Genomic DNA, 19,426 nt, shown 5'->3' on the forward strand with positions numbered 1-19,426 from the left:
TGACTCTGAAATACATTGGTAATAAAGGCTTTTGCTCGTTCTGTGCTTTGTGTCTGAGATTCTCTTCACACGGATCATCAGAGCTTGGTCTTGCTCCTTCATCTGTGACTGAGTTTTGCAAAACTGCTCCTTCCCAGTGCTAAACTGACAACCTCGCCCTCCCCGTCTCCCCTTTCGCTTTATTTTTTCCCCGTAACACTTAATGCCACCAAGCATGCTGTGGATTTTACTTATTCATTATTCTTTTGAGCTGCTTAGTTGCGCAACGTTTGCTTTTAAATAAAATTATACATTCGTACAGATTAAAGTGCTAAATCAGCGTGGAATTCCTGTTTAAAAAATAGCACCTTTATAACTTTCCTCACCATTTCTTTTTCTCACAGAAAACCTTTTTTATCATTTGCCACTTATTTTATTTTATTTTATTTATTTATTTATTTTATTTTATTTTATTTTTTATTTTATTTTATTTTATAGTTTAGTTTAGTTTAGTTTAATTTTGTTTCCTGAGTGCTGCTGTCTGCCATCTTTCTTCCCAAGCCCTGGGGTCTTTCCGTGGATCTCATGTTTGTAGAGGCAATGGCTCCTTTCTGTTCCTTTCTTCCTGTAAGAATGTTGGTATCGACTACATCCCAATTTCATCAGGAACATTGATCTGTGGTTTTCTTTTCTTGTAGTGGCTTTGTCTGACTTAGTATCAGGGTAATGCTGGCCTCATAGAATGAGTTAGGAAGTGTTCCCTCTTCTTCATTTTTTGGAACAATTTTTGAAAGATGGGTGTTAATTTTTCTTTAAATGTTTGGTGGAATGCACCAGCGAAGCCATCTGGTCCTAGACTTTTCTTTGTTGGGAATTTTTTGGTTACTGACTCAATCTCCTTACTAGTTATAGATCTAATCAAATGTTCTGTTTTTTCATGAGTCAGTTTTGATAGATTGTGTATTTCTAGAAATGTGTTTGTTTCATTTAGTTTACACAATTTGTTGGCATGTAATTGTTTATGGTATTCTCTTACAATCCTTTTTATTTCTGTCAGATTGGTAATAATGTTTCCACTTCAATTTTTGGTTTTAATCATTTGTATTTTATCTCTTTTTCTTAGTCAATCTAGATAAAACTTTGACAATATTGTCGATCCTTTCAAGGAGTCAACTTCTGGTTTTGTTTACTTTCTCTATTTTTTCTATTCTTTATCTTATTTATCTCTCCTCTAATCTATCTCGTTTCCCTTGTTCTCCTAGCTTTAGGTTTAGTTTGCTTGCCTTTTTGTAGTTTCTTAAGGTGTGAAGTTAGGTTATTTATTTGAGATAGTTCTTCTTTTATAATATATACATTTACAGCTATAAATTTTCCTATTAGCACTGCTTTCGTTGAATCTCACGAGTTTTAGTATGTTGAGTTTTCATTTCTCTTTGTCTTAGGTGTTTTCTAATTTTCCTTGTAATTTCTTCTTTAACTCATTTTGGTTGCTTAATATTTGTACATTTTCTCTTTTTCCTTCTGTTACTGATTTCGAGTTTCATTCTGTTGTAATTAGAAAATATACTATGTATTATTTTAATCTTTTAAAATTTATTAAGAATTATTTTGTGGTCTTATCTTGAGGAATATTTTATGTCTGTACTTTTTATAGTAGAAATATCTATTTCTCCTTCAATAGTGCCAATTTTTATTTCATATATTTCCAGATTCTGTTTTTAGGTGTGTAAATATTTATAATTGTTATATCTTCCTTCTATATTGAGTCATTTATAAATACATGTTATTTGTCTTTTGTAACCTGTTTTTGTTTACATTCTATTTTGTCTGACAATAATGTACCCACCTCAGTTCTATTTTGGTTACTGGTTACTATTTACATGTAAAATATTTTTTCTTACTTTTAACTTATTTGCGTCCTTGTATCTAAAGACAGTCACTTGTGTATAGATGTATCCTGTTTCTTATCCAATCTGCCAATCTGTTTTTTTTTTTTCTTTTGTGGGAGGCAGAGTCTCACTCTATCTTTCAGGCTGGAGTGCAGTGGCACAATCTTGGCTCACCGCAACCTCCGCCTCCTGGGTTCCAGCGATTCTCCTGCCTCAGCCTTCCGAGTAGCTGGGATTACAGGTGCTCGCCACCACACCTGGCTAATTTTTGTATTTTTAGTAGAGATGAGCTTTCACCATGTTGGCCAGGCTGGTCTTGAACTCCTGACCTCAGGTGAACAGGAGAGTTTAATCCATTAACAATTAATGTAATTTCTGATAAAGAAGGAATTACTCTGCCATTTTTTTCTTTTCTGTATATCTTAGATTTTTTGTTTATTGGTTTCTCCATTACTGCCTTTTTTTGTATTTAGTTGATTTTTTTTGTACTGTACAATTTTGATTACCTTGTTTTAATTTTCTGTATATTTTAATAGTTATTTTCTTAGTGGTTACCTTGGAAATTTCAATTAACATCCTAAATGTGTAACAACCTATCATGAATAATACCAGTTTAGTTTCAATAGCATACAGACTATTTAGTCCTTATTTCCTTTACAGTTCAGTCCTTCCTCCCTTCATAGATTACATCTTTGTTAGCTGAATGCCTATTAAATATTTTTCCTGTCTCTTTCTCTCCATCTTCTCTTTCTGGAAATCCTATAATGCATATATTGGTAGATTTGATGGTGTCTCCCAGGTCCTTTGGGCTCTGTTTATTTTTTTCTTTTACTTTCTGCTCCTCAGACCTAATAATTTCTTTTTTGACATTTTAAATTTTATTTACTTTTCAAATTGTGGTAAAACACATGTGACATAAAATTCACCATCATAACCATTTTTAAGTGTACAGTTTAGTAGCATTAAGTACATTTACATTATTGTACAACTATCACCACTATTCATTTCCAGAGCTCTTTTCCTTGCAAAACTAAAGCCCTGTACCCATTAAAAATAATTCCCCATTCCTTCCTCCCCCAAGGCCTTGGCAACCACCATCTTACTTTCTGTCTCTTATGAACTTAAATATTCTAGATAAGCCCTGATAATTTCAAATGTCATGTCTTCAAGTTCACTGATCCTTTCTTCGGCTTCCTCAATTCTGCTGTTGAAGCCTTGTAGTGAGGTTTTCATTCAAGTTATTATACTTTCAGGTCCAGAATTTCTATTTGATTCCTCTTTATAATTTCTACCTCTTTAGTGATATTTAAATTCTGTCTGTACATCATTTTCTTGATTTCCTTTAACTCTTTGCCCGTGGTTTCCTGTAGTTATTGAACTTCTTTAAGACAGCTGAATTAACATCTTTGACTAATAATTCTAATGCCTAGACTTCTTCCAGGATGATTTCTGTCATTTTTTTTTCTGTGAATGGACCACACTTTCCTGTTTGTTTGTATGTTGTGTAATCTTCTTTGTTGAGAGCTGGACATTTTGAGTATTATATTGTGGTAATGCTAGAAATCTAATTCTCCTATTCCTCAGATGTTGCTGAGTCTTTCTCGTTGAGTGCTGGAGTCATCCATTTGTGACTTTTCCAAACGTTTTTGAAAAGTGTATGGTCATTGAAATTTTTCTCCTATTATCTCTACAGTTAACTAGTAGACTGACAAAGATTTCCTTAAGTTTCTGGCTCCCCAAAAATGTGTGTGTATGTGTGTGTGTGTTAGGGGTGTGTGTGTTAGGTGTGTGTGTGTACAGAAATAATTACTGCCACTTTAAATTTCCTGGAAGCTGCTTCATCACTTGGAGGTTGAAACAATGGCCAGTGATCAAAACAGTGGCCAGCAGTCAACATACACAACCTCAGCTTTTGGAGGACAAGGTCGTTATTGCCTGCTCTGATATCGGCAAGTCACATCCTAAACAGGAGCTGCCATCCCCACAGCTTCCTGCCACAGGATGAGAGATGGGGAATGATAACCACTAAAAAAAAAGCCAAAATTCACCAAAACACTTTTTATCAGTCTTTCCCCTGGTTGCCAAAAGTGTTTGACTACACTCCAGACTTCCAAAATAGTTACTGTTTTGAATTGAATTGTCTCCCCAAAACATACTGAGGTCCTCACCCCAGGTACTTTGGAATGTAACCTTATATGAACATAGGGCCTTTACAGAGGTAATTAAATGGGGTCACTAGGGTGAGAGCCCTAATCCAATATGACTGATATCCTTACGAAAAGGGGAAGTTTTGGCACAGACACACACAGGCACGGGGAAGGCTCCCTTGTGGCCGGAGCGAGGCTCCCACAAGCCAAGGATGGCCGGATGGCCGCAGACACCAGAGGGGCAAGGAAAGATCCCCCCAGAGCCATCAGAGAGCACGGCCAGGCCGACACCTGGCTTCAGACTCTTGCCTGTACGGCGATGAAGTCCTGTTGTTTTCAGTACGCAGCTCGTGGGGCTTTGTGACAGCAGCCACGGGGAGCTCACACGGTAGCTTCAGACAGTTCCTGCCAGTCCAGTCACATCCTTCAGGCAGAGGTGGATTCGGGCAGCTTCCTGCTCTGCCATCTTCTGTGCCGTCGTTCATTAGTTTTAAATTTTTCTCTCTCTGCCACTGTAAAGCAAGCTCTACGAGGGCAGGGACTTTTGTGTCTTGTATTCGTTGTTCTATCACTTGTATCTAGAGCAGAACCAGACACAAAGTAGAATATTCATGAAGAATTATTGACTGAATTAAGAGTAAATGAGCATAGACGAGATAACATGGTCCCACCCAGTGGAGGAGGAAGTGTCGAATGCAGTGATGGAGGGAAGCTCTGGGTGTAGCCATCCGGTGGAGGAGGAAGTGTTGAATGCAGTGATGGAGGGAAGCTCTAGGGTGTAGCCATCTGGTGGAGGAGGAAGTGTTGATGCAGTGAAGGTCGGTTGCATGGGCAGACTTCAAAGACAGAAAGGTCATGGCTGGCTGCATGGAGGACAGAATTAAAGGGGCAAATGGTGCATTACGTTGTGGGAAGGGGAGCTTGAACAAGGCAGGGCTCAGGAGGACAGACCACAGAGCTATGGGCAGATCCTTGGACTCTGGAGTTTAGGGAGCTGGTTCTTATCAGAATTGCAAATCCCAGAGAGGGCTTGATTTGAAAACAATGTCATAGCATATTTTTTGAAGCAATCAGCCTGTAACAGAATCTGGCACTTGTAACTATGCAGTTTGGAACCTGGGGTAGGTTTTCTCTGGCTTTGGACAATGGACGTCACAGCACAGGGCACTTGCTGGAATTTCTGCATCACTAAGCTTGAAGACATCGCCTCCTCCCTTGAGACTGCAGTGCCCCAGCAAGGGCCCAGGGTCCTGTGCTTAGTTGTTCTGACTCTGTCTCCTTGTTGCGGGTGGCGTGTGCAGTCCTGTAGAGTAGAGGCTGGCTTTGCACCACCAGCATGGTGCTCAGCGCCTACGGGGCCCTGTGGCCTCACAGTGACGTGTGTGTGTGCTAGCTGTGCTCACTGATGACTGGCTGTGGTGAGAAGTTTCACTTCGCTCCCTCCTCCAAAGAACAAAGACATCAAGTGTGAAGAAGCCTCTATGATAATCGCGTTTATCATAAGACAACCAAAGCAAAGCTTGAAAAGTGCCTCAGGGACTGCGCGGGAGCACCCCACTGCCAGGAGTTTCTGATTCTGCATCAGATGGATAGATGCAGAATCAGATGCTTTCCCTAGTGTGTTACTTATTTCTCTTCCAGTGTCTATTTGATGCTACTGACAATGAAAAATTGAGCTGTTCAACATGCCCCTTGTGACCCAGCAAATGTGAAGGGTTCCTTTCTAGGCCTTGCAAGGCAACTCTCGAGAACCAGACCCGGGGCTGGTGGAGACACGTGCGTAGCAGGCACGTGTGTCAGCGGCCTGGCTGCAGCTTCCTAGTCCGGCCTCCGCTGGGGCTGGGGGGACCCTGCTCCACACGTCCTCGCCATGGGGACTCCCCTGGGCAGTGGCCGTGCCTAGGCTCCATCTTCCATTGTGGCCGAGAGCCTGGCCTTCCAGAGGGGCATGCAGAAACACAAGATCTTCTGTCCAACCCACCCACATTCCATCGGTCAAAGGAAGCCACTAGGCAAGCCCAGAATCTGGGGTGGGGCGGAGGACCCCCCTGCCCCAGCAGGACGCTGCCGAGCGCACACGTGAAATCCTGCTGCAGCGATCAGGAGCTGAGGGTGAACGGATCTTCCCAAGTGAGCCCTGAGGCACCCCTTTCAGGACATCGGGGGACGGAGCACCCAGCAGAGGGCGGCTCTCTTGCCCCTTAATTGAATAATACTGCACATCACTCACATCTCCACACTGGGGTCCGCTTTCCGTTTGTGTGTTTGTGTAACGTTCTCCAGATCGGCCACCATTGGCGCTCTCCTCCGCCTGCTGCTCTTTAGAGAGGTTGAGTAAGCAACTGCCCGAGGTGGCGGGCCCAGGGGTCTCTCCTTCACACCCCGTGGGCTCCCTGAGGCGTCTGGTTGGAACATCCCGGCCGTTCCGTTCTCTGGAGTCTCCCGGAGGCAGGCCCAACAGCTGTGTCCTTCCCGGCTCCTTCTAGCAATAAGCCACAAGGGGGCAGCTCTCTGAACACAGATTTCTTACAGAAATTTCACAGCCGCTGCGTTCCATTGATTACAGTAATGCAAAGTATATCAACGTCAGAAAGCTGCACCAGAGGCTGGCACGGCTGACTAGAGAATGGTGCTTCCTGGCTGTAGAATCTGGTACCTGTCGTCCTGCTGCGAATGGCTAGCAGGCTCAGGGTGCCTGGCAGGGGGCAGCCGTGAGAAGTCGCTTAGCACAGGGGACCCAGTGTGCAGTAGGGTCAGGGAACTGTGTGTGAGTTCTGGCTGGGTTGCTTTTGAGGTCTGTGCTCCTGTGCCTCTCTGCATCCTGGTCTCCTCGTCTGTCAAGGGAAGGAGTAACAGCACACTTGAGGGATGTTTGAGGATTCAAGATGACGTGTGCATAGTTAGCACAGCACTTGCGGGGTTCTATGAGCTCTGCTTTGATAGCTGCGTTCTCAGGCACTGTGTTAGGCTCTATGTGCCTTTACTCTGTATAAAAGCCACAGCAGTTGGTGGGGCTCAGGACCAGGAGGACCAGTTGGTGGCAGCTGGTATCAAAGACATACAGATGAGTTTAAACTCAAGTTACTGTGGATTCCAAAGTTTGCTTTGGTTTCTTTCCATAAATCCTATGCTCCTTAGAGTTTGAAAGGTGAGAAAGCATTTGGATTTTCTAAATTGGTCACAGTATGGCAGCTTCTCTGAGCTTCCATGGGATGTGGCATCAATGTCCTTTTCCTCCACAGATTCCCGTGCTCCTGAACCTGAGCCGCGACCCTGAGGTCGGCCTGCCCGCGCCGCCGCTCATGTATGCCCTGGCCTTCGGTGCCTGCCTGGGAGGTAAGGGGCTGCTGACCACGTGGGTTGGGGGAGGGGTATGCGCCCACACTTCCGTCCAGCCCAAAGCAACAGTTAGTGTGTGTCAAATTAAAAGCAAATGAAGGAGAGTCCGGATGGTTTCCTGAGTGGACACACATGTTCAGCTTTGACAGAGCAATTCCAGGGCAACTCCGTTCCTTCCCATTCTTTGCAGAGCTGCCCCCGACTTCCCGGGCCCGTGGCCTGGGGATGCCTGGGTCTGACGCCTCACAGCTGATGTGTTCCCGCCCCGTGCCCGTGTGGGCTGTGCTTAGGTTTAGAAACAGATTTTGACTCAGAAGCCATCCTCAGTTGCGGTTCTGTTTCTCTCTTAGTCCCTCCGTAAGCAGTGGAGGGATAAGTGGGTCAGCTAGAAGTGGAGACTCTAACCCATAAGCATGGGAAGAAAGAGTAAAGGTTTTTTTGGGGGTGGGCATTGGACGTTGGAGACAGTGAGAAGTGGAGAGACTCTAACCCATAAGCGTGGGAAGAAAGATTAAAGGTTTTTTTTGGGGGTGGGCATTATACTTTGGAGACAGCGAGAAGTGGATTAAAGAGAGTGTTGGGAGAGACTGACCTCTGGTGACCAGACACAGGGTTGTGGATGCAGTGCCGTGGAGAGAACTGCGGGGGAGTCCTTCTCACATCTGAGAAGCCTGATCACCTTTGGGAACACAAGGGGATTGTGAAGAAGCTTAGATCAACACATCAGATACACTTTAAGTTTTTATTCTTATATCCAGGTATGCTTAGATAATCCAGCTTTCTTTGTTCTCTGATTGATTTCTGACTATTAAATCAATGCCTCTCTGGTTAGTTTATCTCCTTGGCTGAAAAGGGGGATTAATGTCATCCAGTGAAGTTTCTGTAATGTCCGTGAACAACTAATTCATCTAAGTCAGTGATTGATGCCTCAAGTTCTTCCGAGAGTGTAGAACTGTTAAAATTGCCTCCATCCAAGAACCAGTTCCAGGAAGGCAGTGCAGAGCTACATTTCACATCAACAATTAGGAGCAGGATCCGAGGACAGCTGGAAACGCATCCACTGTGAGGACTCTGTTCGTTTGAACTTGCTGAGCCTCTGCTATACCCTGACGTTGTGCCAGACAGTGAATTCACACCCCTGCTGTCGAGCGGGGAAGATGGCCACCTAAACTAAGGTTACAGCATAGGCTGACACGTCCTGTAACGCACGGAGCCCCGAGGAGAGACTGGAGATGTCGGAGGAGGTTCTGCAGACAGGGAAGTTTAAAGCCAGGTCGTGCAGAGTGAGAGGCCTTGTGAGCTAGTCTGGATTTCCCCAAAACATGAAGGATCAATGTGGAGGAGATTTCTCTAGGAGAGGCATCAATGTGTGCCGTTTATAGGCTAATTCCTAAAATGGGATTAGACACTTATTAACTGAGCACACTTTGGAAGCAGGGAGGCAGTGAATAATGAGTGTGTTCAGTCTTAGGAGCATTTTAATCTAGTAGCTCTGCAGATTGAAAGGCACCCGTTCCTGGCATGACAGGAGTGCAGTTTTGTTGGGAGTTAACTCTACACTTACTCCCTCGGGGCCCTTTCTCATTGACTCAAGGTTGGGCATTTTACAGAAATTATGGTAAAATATATGTAACCTAAAATTTAGCATCTTAACTGTGTGTAAGTGCACAGTTCGGTGGCATTAGGGACATTCACAGTGTTGTGCCACTGTCCATCTGCAGAGGTCTTTTCACCAGTCCAGGCTGAAGCTCTGTCCCCATGAAACACCAGCTTTCCACTCTCTAGGGTTGGCATTGTGAAGAACACTTTAAATAGAAGTTTTCGCTTGGTTTTAGAAATGTCATTTGCTCTATAAATTGGAGGTGAGTCACTGGATACTTTGAAACAACTTCCTTCCTTCCTTCCTTCCTTCCTTCCTTCCTTCCTTCCTTCCTTCCTTCCTTCCTTCCTTCCTTCCTTCCTCCTTCCTTCCTTCCTCCCTCCCTCCCTCCCTCCCTCCCTCCCTCCCTCCCTCCTTCTTCCTTCCTTCCTTCCTTCCTTCCTTCCTTCCTTCCTTCCTTCCTTCCTTCCCTTCTTTCCTTTCCTTCCTTTCCTTCCTTCCCTTCCTTTCCTTTCTTCTGGTCTGACCCCAGTACTTTTTGGTTGCTCTTTTCATGAAGAGCTAAGAACAATTCAAATAAGCCTTCAGAAAAACCTGTCTTCGCTTGAGTTTCCTGGAAAGAAGAGGTGGAGGCAAGTTCATGTGCTAGGGCGTTACTGGCAGGTGCAATCCTAAGGTAGAAAACCTGTGGGGAGGAAGCGAAGTGAGCATGAAGAGTGAAGAGCTCTTCCCTGCCATGGTTATCTAGAGGTTGTGGGCAATCCAGGTAGCATGTGACTATTTTCTCAACAACCCAGGCAGCCCGTGGCTGTGTTCACACCAACCCAGGCAGCCCGTGGCTGTGTTCACACCAACCCAGGCAGCCCGTGGCTGTGTTCACACCAACCCAGGCAGCCCGTGGCTGTGTTCACACCAACCCAGGCAGCCCGTGGCTGTGTTCACACCAATCCAGGCAGCCCGTGGCTGTGTTCACACCAACCCAGGCAGCCCGTGGCTGTGTTCATACCAATCCAGGCAGCCCGTGGCTATGTTCAAACCCTGAGGCTGCTGCTTTCCTTAGGTTACATCCAGGTCTTGAAGGACCGGTGGCTCTTCAGCTCGCCAAAGGGAATGTCCATGCCTAGAGTTCTGTCAGGTGGAAAATCTCACTGTTCTGGGAGTGTGGCCTATTGAGCGGAATGTATACTGCAGACACAGGAGTTACCCTTGAGATTTGGTTCTTTGTGTGCAACGTTCATCACAAACAGAGCTAGGCGTGGTTTTGAAAATGCCCTTGTTCTGCCTCTGGATCCATGTGTCGTCTTCGCACGCAGGACGACCTGGGCGTGCCAGGACAGGCAGGGATGTTCATGTGCAGGCCGACCCTCCTGTGCTTCTCTGTCAGTGGAAACTGGGAGGGAGGCTTGAGCAGGGGAAGTGACACCTGGGGCCTTGTTCTCCCCACCACATGGAGCCCATACCATGTGGAATACCCTGAAAACCCTGCTGGCATCTTGTTTAATGACTGCAACATCGGTGGCATCTGAATAGTAGGCTCACATTCTGAATCCCGTGTGAACCCCACAACCAGCCCAGGATGCCAGGAAAGGTGGTGACGGTCCTCATCAACACAGAGGAAGCAAAGCAGACTCCCTGCTTCTCTGCCCCACCCATGGTAGGGAGGGATGGGCAGCTGGGTTTCCGGCCCAGGGACTGGCATAGGGATGGGCAGACCAAAGCCATGTGGAGTCCAGGTGACGTGAGGGAGTGTCTTCTGTGGGAGAGGGAGGAGCTTCTGATAATGATTTTCCTGGCCCTCAGACCAAACCTCAGGCGACACAGGGGTCCCACTCCCTCCTCTGGCCACGGTCATGTCTGAATGCATGGTGAGGAGATGCCTGCAGCATCTGCAGCTCGAATGCGGGCTGGCTCTGAGTGTTGCTGGCTGGTGGCAGAGCACACGGGTGCAGGGAGAAGGTCCTGACCGTGCCACAGAGCTCTGCTGCATCTGGATTTGTGCCACCTGGGACTGCCTGTCACCAGGAGGTAAATGTTCCCTACGGCTAACACTCACTGGTCTTCTTCTGGAGCCAGAATGGTTCACTGTCAGGACTCGCCACTTCCCGGCCCGACACCTGGGCACGCTGCTCACCCTGTGTGTGCTGTGTCTTCATGGGGACGTGGGGCCTCCACCTGCTCGGTCATCCATGTGGTCCAGCCTCTGAAAGGTCACTCCCCCGCACTGACATGCTGTGGGCAGCTCCAGGGCAGTGTCAGTTCACCCGCCCTCCGTAGAAGGGGACAGAGATGGAGACACAGGGCGATTCTTCCTCAGCCGTGTGTGCGCGGACGTCAGGACTCGGCTAAACGGGCTGAGCCTGAATCACCGGCCTGTTCACGAACGCTGACCACGATGGCTGGGAGGGACGGGGGAGGCTCCTGGGCCTTCCCTGGCTGTGAGTGTATGTGGGGGTTGGATCTGATGACCCGAGTGGCCACCTTGGCTCTATTGCTCACCAGGCCGCGAGGACGGCACACCTGTGTGTGCACACTCATAAAAGCTTACCCAGAGAGGTGTTTTATGTCAAGGAGATGCCATTGGTGAAGATCTGAAGGAAAGGAATTCCACCTGCTTGTTTTTACCTATCCTTTCATCCACTGAAAGAGTTTCCTAGTGTCTGGGCCTGCAGTCTGGAGGGAGGTGGTTCGTGTCTGAGACTGCATTCCTGAGGGACACACGTTCTCGGCTTTGGTTGTTGGCCCCGTTTGCATTTTTCTCTAAGAGACTCACAGGCCCACAGTGACTTGCCCATTCTCCTTAGCTTTCTTCCTCTTGTTACATACAACAGCCGTGGTTTTATCCATAAATGAATCGTGGTATTTGCAATCAGTGAGCTTATTTTCTGCTTGTGTGTTTCCAGATATTTACAAAGCAGTCACTTTGACTGTAAAATAATCATCAAATCAAAACCTGTGAGATGATCTAAATATTACAAACCGAAGAGAACAGAAGCTGACCACCAGGATGAACTGGAATTTTGTTTTTAAATTTTGACTTTAGGTAACGGGACACTGATTGGCGCGTCGGCAAATGTGGTGTGTGCAGGAATTGCAGAGCAGCATGGATATGGGTTCTCCTTCATGGAATTTTTCAGGTACTTTTACATTCACTTTAAATTTCTGTTAAACTGTCTAGTTCCTAAGCTTATTTAATTAAAAAATAGCACATTCAATGCTAAGATAAGCATATTTTTAGCAATTAGAGAGACTGTGGTGTAGGAGAGATTAACTCAGAAAAGAACACATTAAAAATTTATTGCTGGCGGCTCACGCCTGTAATCCTAGCACTTCTGGAGGGCGAGGCGGGCAGATTGCCTGAGCTCAGGAGTTTGAGGCCAGCCTGGGCAACGCGGTGAAACCCCAACACGGTGAAAATACAAAAAAAGTTAGCTGGGCATGGCAGTGTGCACCTGTAATCCCAGCTACTTGGGAGGCTGAGGCAGAAGAATTGCTTGCACTCGGGAGGCAGGGGTTCAGTGAGCCGAGGTCACGCGACTGCACTCCAGCCCAGGTGACAGAGTGAGACTCTGTCTCAAGAAAAACAATTGCTGGGATTAGCTCCATAACACAAAGGATGGTTCAGACACTCTGGATGACTCGGCTTGAGTCAGGGGGCCAGGAAATGACTGTGGGCTTGCCAGGTATTTCACGTGGCTGTCCTCTTGAAAATTCCAGTGGGAACTTGTGCCCTGACTGTCCACGAAGATGGTGCATGTCGAGTCTGACATCACCTGCTAGATTGCACAGTCCCTGCTAGCAAAGACCCCGTGATGTTGCAGACTGAAGCCAGGGTGGTGGAATGGGGGCAGCCTGGCAGTGGCTTCCCTCTCTTGTGTGGGCATCTCTCAGGACTGCGGAGAGATGAGGCCCTCGGTGGGGCGTACAGCGGGTGCCCGCAGAGTAGAGCCTGCTCTAGGAGGAGCTGGGTCCACGCTGGGGCCCTGACTGCCGGCACGTCTGTGTGTGAGTGGCACACTGCACATTGCGAACAGGTGAGGGGGCAGAATGGAAGCTGGAAGCCCCTGTCAAATGGTGCTGTTAAAATGAACTTCCTTCATTTGGTGTTGAGCAAGGTTTCTGTGGAGTTCCTTGTACATTCGACTGGGTGTAGGCACAATGATGGTTCTCAGAACCAGCCTCGGGTAAAGATTTGGAACCTCAACTTTGGCTGAGTGGAAGAGAACCCTGTAGCCGGTGGAGGCAGTGATCCCTGCACCAGGCACTGCTGCCTGGGGCTGGCTTGGGAACAGAACCCTGGCCATGGTGCCCAGTTGAGGACCCACACACAGCAGGCTCTTTGAACAACAGCATACTGGCTTTTGCCAGACTTATGATATTGGCCATTTCCGTGGTTCGTAAGAAACTAGAACTATGTGGTAATTTTGCTGAGGCATCGATCTGAATGACACTCCTGGGTGACGTGGGTGTGAGCCGCAGGGGACACTGAGTGTGCATCTCCTGGGGGGACTCTGGGCATATCGCTGACCCTGCTGCTAAGGGACAGGGTTCAAAACTTAATGCCTGGCCCACTTCTTTCTGTCTGGACTCTCCTCTGCCTCTGCTGAGCATGAGAGAAATCATCCTGTCAGTTAAACAAGAATTATCTTAATGAGAGCAGCATTTATTACAGCAGATATGGCAGTGGCCTTTGCAAGGTGGCCTACCGCACACTGTCGTCTTCTCATCTTTGCCCTTATGGTCAGTGAGGGTCAGACCCAGAGCACAGCTGAGAGAGGGGATCAGAGACAAGCGTGCTGAGTGGGCAGCAGGGGGAGGTTCAGTTCACCCTCTCTGCCAGCTCTGCCTCCTTCATTTGGGCCGGGCTCCTGACATCTGCGGCCCTGGAAGGCCATCGTTCTCACATCCCCCATCTCCTCTCGTTTGGTTGGGCAAGTGTACCACGTACTGGTCCCTCTGCTTCCTGGCAGGCCCATGGGCTGGATCTCAGAGAGCAGGAAAACCTCATGGCTTTTGCAGCACCAGTTGGTCTCACAGGTAGGCACGGGAGGCCTGGTATTAGTATTTTTTTTAAAGAAGAAGATTTTTAGGGCAACCGCAGTGTGATCTTTTCCCAAGTAGCACTTCGGAACAATAACCTGACATCTGCCCAACCGAAAGGGTTTGCGTCCACTCCACCTGGGACGCGTAAAGTGCCTGAGGTTCAGCTCCAGTGGGTGATGCATGTGGGCACTGAACTTTTCACACAGGTCTTGCATTTGGTGTGCAGTGTGTGACACACGTGTGTGTGTGTGCGCGTGTGTGCAGTTACTGCGGTGAACGGCTAGTATGACAGGAAGTCGGTGGCCTCAGAAAGCTTGGGCACGACTGCCAGTTGTCTCCCCGAAAGCTCATCAGCCCCAGCCTTGTGAGTCACATGCATCTTCTTGGATGGAGAGGGTCTCTGTGGTGAGTGGTCAACAGAGTTCCTTCCTGGTTCCGGTTCTTCCAGCTCTGACCATCCTTCTTGCCAGGTCCTTGCTGTGCAGAAATCAGAGCAGTTTTTGCCCAGGGAATGGTTATTTAATTGCGGTACGGACTTTATTTGCTTGAATTGCTTAATTTGCAATTGCACATGCACTAATTCGACTTTTATCTATAACTCAAAGATTTATTTTCATAAAAGGGGGCTTCTTGTGATACACAGTGCAGAATGTTTTAAAAAATGACCATTTCTCTCATGATGTAGATAAGTATTTAACAGAAAATGTGTCAATGAATAAAATATAAAAGTAACCTATAATTTTGCTACCTAGAAATAGCCACTGATCGTAATTTGGTGTGTTTTCTTACATTTTTCCTGCCTACCGTAGATTACATATTTTTTACAAAGCCTTCAAATCACATTGTATCCTACTTTTTTTGTGACCATCTTACCTAGGACCAATTGTCCTTCCAAAATAGAATAGCTGTGCCTACAACAGGCAGATATATCCTGGTTCATTTTACACTGAGGTATTGAGGTTGCTTACTGTTTCTTGTTATGGTGTGATAAATATCTTTATAGATAAAACCTTGTTTCATTTCTGATAATTGAAGATAAATTTTCTGACATAGAACCACTGGCTAAATGAATGATGTTTCAGGAATCCAGATAAATATTGACAAGCTGGCATCCAGAAATGTTGCTCTCTGTGCACTTTGTCGAACTTCACTGCTGAAACTCGTCACTGCCATTTGAAACGCTCAAGGTTCATCTGGCTGGCTAACAACAGACTCATGTTTTGTTTTAATTAATTCTACTGAGATTATACTCTTTCTGTATAAGCATTGAATATTTGCATTTCTTATTTTGTAAACTTTCTATTCATATCCTTTGCCTCTGTCTTTCTCTTGAGAGATGAATTTTCCTATTTTTCAGAAGCTCTCTTGCACCTACAGAAATCAGTTCTGATATACATGTTGTGACTATTTTTAAGCTTATTTTTGTATTTTAAATTTTGCAGAGGAACTTTAGATATTCTGTAGTCGAAATGGATAAACTTGAGCTCCATTTTTATCTATACTTTTTGCTTTCATTAATTTTTTAAACCTTTTTCTTTCAAGATAATTGTAGATTCGTGTGCAGTTGTAAGAAATAATTCAGAGAGATTCTGTGAGCCCTTTGTGCAGAAACCCCTGATAGTAAAATTTGGACAAACTGTAGTAGAAGATCACAGCCAGGATGTTGCCATTGATGCAGTCAAGGCACACAGAAGAGGTTCCGTCACTGTGAGGCGCCCTCATGCTGGCCTTTTCCAGCCAGCCCTGCATCCCTCCCACCTCCAGCCCTGCCCCAATCTGTTCTCCATCTCTAGCATTTTGTCATTACAAGAAGGCTAACTAAATGGAATCATACAACACGTGACCTTTTTGTATGGGCTGCTTTCACTCAGCATCATGGTCTAGCAATTCATCCAAGTTGTCTCACATGCCAGTATTTGATTTCTTTGCATTGCACTGGGGTATGGATGGACCACAGGTGGTTTAGTCACCTCCTCATTGAAGATCACCTGACTTGTTTCCAGTTTGGGGCTCTTACGAAGAAAGCAGATAGGACATTTTCTCCCAGTCTGTAGACTGTCTGTTCATCCACTTAACAGGTTCTTATACAAAGCAAAAGTTTTGAATCTTAATGAGGCCCAACGTGTCAAAACATTTTTTAATGTGTCGTGTTTTTGGTGTCAAAAGCATGACAGCAGGAGAACTTTTTGCCTAGCCCGAGATATTTTTCAAAGATTATCTCCTGTGCTTTTTTTCCCCCCCAAATTTTAAATTGATTTACATGTTACATTTTAGTTCATGTTCCATTCTGAGTTAAGTTTCATATAAGGTGTGAGGTTTAGATCAAGGTTCTTTTTGTGTTTGCCTATGGATCTCGCCACACTCTACCACCATTTGGTACAAAGGCTATGGTTCCTCCGCTGAGTTGCTGTTGCAGCTGTCACTCATCGGCTGAGTGCATCTTTGTGGATCTGTTCCCGGGTGCTCTGTTCTGGTATGTTGATCTGGATGGCTGTCCCTTCCCAGTACCGCACTGTCTTGATTACTGCAGCTACGAGAGACAACACACTGCATTACACTTTTATTAGGATCAGGAATACTGGAATAGACACATAATTTAAAATTACCCTAAAAATATTGGTATCGAGAGGTCTGCAAATATTTTCTTAGAATTATTTTTAAATTTTGTCTGTTTTGGTGATTATTTTCCCCTTGTCATTTTTTATCTGTGGATTTATTTTTGATTAGTGGTTTGCGATTCATCTAGTTCTGTTTTATTTTTCAAAAAATAAGACTTTGATGTATTTCTTAGTCTAGTTTTCTGTTTTCTGCCTTGTTAATTGCTGCATTTATCTTTATCATTCCCTTCCTAGTGCTTTCTCTTGATTTACTTTGCTGTTCTTTAGTTTTTTCAAATTTCAAATTTATTTCATTTATTTTTGTTTGTTTTATTTTCCATAAGTGTTTAAGGCTATGCTTTTTCCTCTGAACACTGCTTTAAATGTATTCCATGGAGTTTAATATATAATGCTTCCATTATCATTTCTAGGATTTCTGTATTTTCAGTGTGGCTTGCCTTTCATCTGAGTTGGATGTTTAATAATGGTTCTTTTCGATTTCCAGTTTGAATAATCTTGTTATTTATTTTATTACTTTGTATTTTGATGGAACTTACATCTGGTTTCTTTGTGACCAAATTTGATCATGCTTTATGTGTGCATTCTCTATTGTTATTGCATAAACTTACATATTTCTCAAATCTACCCAATGATTATACTAGATCATTTACATCCTAAATCTGTCCTGTACTTAAAGTGGCATGTTAAGTATTTCCTGTTACAAGTATGTCTCTTTATTTCTCCTTGAATCTCTTACTGTTTATCCTTGAAAGGTGGTTAGTGTGTTATTTGGTGGATACATATTTACCACTGTTCTGTCTCCACTGTGAGTGGGAAGCTTTTTAGCACGATTAAACATCCCTTCTGTCGTGCTTAGTGCTCTTTGGCTTGATTGTAGTTTATTCAGTGTTGGAATCACAAATCATTTGCTTAGCTTTCAGCCTTTCTAAATCACTTTGTTTTGGGTGTGTCTCGTATAGACTGTATATTGTTGGGACTTGCTTTGTGAACCAAAATGAAAGTATTGTTTTCTTTTAATAAATAAATTTAGTCCACTCACATTTATCAATATGACTACAGATTTTCCATACTATAGGTTTTATGTGTATTTTAGTTGCTATGTTTCTCTATATGCATATCTTTTTTTGCTCTTTTATTTTCTAAAATTTCTCCTTGCAATTTGAAAGGTTTGTATTTTGTTCTAGTGATTGCCTTTGTTCTTATACTTTTTCTCTTGTCTTTAGTCTTCTGTTTTCTTACATAGTCTTTTATACCTCGTTTGTCTATCTTTAATGATAACCTTTGACTTCTATCTCTTGCCTAAATGATCACTGATAAGTTGATTCTACTTTTCTCTTCCCTTCTTTCTCCACCCACTTGCTAATTGAAGTACTTCTGCTTTCAAAACACATGACATCATCACTGTTCCTCCACCCACCATTGTTCTGTGCTTGTTTCTCTTAGATCCGTGATTAAGTCTATTAGATCCTCACCATTGGCCCTTTGGCTGAAGTGTTCCTGCCGTTTGACAGGTGAAGCTAATCTTTAAGAGCCCAAGATCAGCTCCTGGGTACAGCACCCCTGAGCTTTCGTAGGTTTAAGGCTGCGTTCTACATCCTTAACATTTGACAAGACGCTTTGCTTCCTAATACACCCTTGGTTCACACATACCTTCTCTGGATTTCCTGAAGGTGTTACTCCATTGTGGCCTCAGCTGTATGTGTGTGTGGGACGTCTGATGGCAGCCAAGTTCTCTTACATTTCAAGTTATTTGGTAATTTTGCTACAGGCTTGGAGGATTCTGCAAATTTATCTTCAGAGTCTAATAGTTTTACTAAGATATTCCCAAGTATCCCTTGGGTATCATGGGCCTAACATGTAGCATTATGTCTTCTTTTGAGTCCAGAAAGGTTTCTTGGATCAGAGTTTTAAGTGTTTGTTATATTTTACTATTTCATGGATCTCTCTATGTTGAGTCTCACTGGCCTGGCTTCCATTTCAACCACTTTGTTTCTGGCTTGTTTTACTACTCAGTTTGTTTTTGGCCTCTTGTTTGCTTGCTTTCTTTAATGCCCCTTATTACATTTTCATTTGATTATAGTCTTCCTGGAACACCTTATAATGTAATCTTCATTTCTGACATGATTTGGTTTTTTTCTTTGGCTTCTCATTTTATTCTTCACGTTTTTGTCGTTTTCTGCTCTCAGCGTTTGGGTTTTGGATTCAGGTTGTTTTTGCACATCCCCAGTGCTTATCTGAAGGTATGGAATTCAGTATAGAAGGTTGTATGTGGTTTTATGTTTCCTAGTTTCATGTGGTTTGTTGGGGAAATCTTTACAGCTTCAGTATTTAGATTCTCATGCCCTGTTTTATTATTAGGAAAACCTTGCACAGGGTCAGTCAGCTTTTGACTATGTGCTTTGTGGACAGGGTTGCCAGCCGGAGTCAGTTCCAGGATTCCTAGTTTGAGAAGATTCCTGTTCTTTGGTCAGCGTGGTGGAGAGCAGTCTCTGTAACAGCTTTTTTTTTTTTTTTAAATTGTGGGGCATGCCCGTCCATTTTTGGTTCCTTTTGTCTTACAGGATTCTGCATTTCCCCCCGGTCCTCGCTGTTTTTCCCCTTCCCTGCCAGGCTCTGATGGGCACGCCTGCCTGCCTGTTTGCTGTGTTCTCTTGCGGACGATGCGTGCCTGTCTGTCTCCTGGAGCCCAGTGTACGTCGATGTCTTTTCTCCGTCGTCTATACACAAATCCACCAGGATCGTTTTCCAGTGGTTTTATGCTTAGGTTGGCCTTCCTACTTCTGGCTGTTACTTTCCTCAATTTTAGAATTTTTA

General features: G+C 44.7%; 1 protein-coding gene across 1 annotated transcript in view; it reads left to right on the forward strand.

Moving 5' to 3' along the window:
* The window catches only part of OCA2 (OCA2 melanosomal transmembrane protein), a 333,377-nt gene that overhangs the window by 225,349 nt on the left and 88,602 nt on the right, over positions 1-19,426 (forward strand). The window contains exons 21-22 of the mRNA XM_050796132.1: positions 7,258-7,351; positions 11,995-12,088. Coding sequence (XP_050652089.1) covers positions 7,258-7,351; positions 11,995-12,088 — 188 coding nt within the window. The remainder of the gene's footprint in view (positions 1-7,257; positions 7,352-11,994; positions 12,089-19,426) is intronic.

This window comes from Macaca thibetana, chromosome 7 (assembly GCF_024542745.1).
Source record: "Macaca thibetana thibetana isolate TM-01 chromosome 7, ASM2454274v1, whole genome shotgun sequence".
Classification (NCBI taxonomy): domain Eukaryota; kingdom Metazoa; phylum Chordata; class Mammalia; order Primates; family Cercopithecidae; genus Macaca; species Macaca thibetana.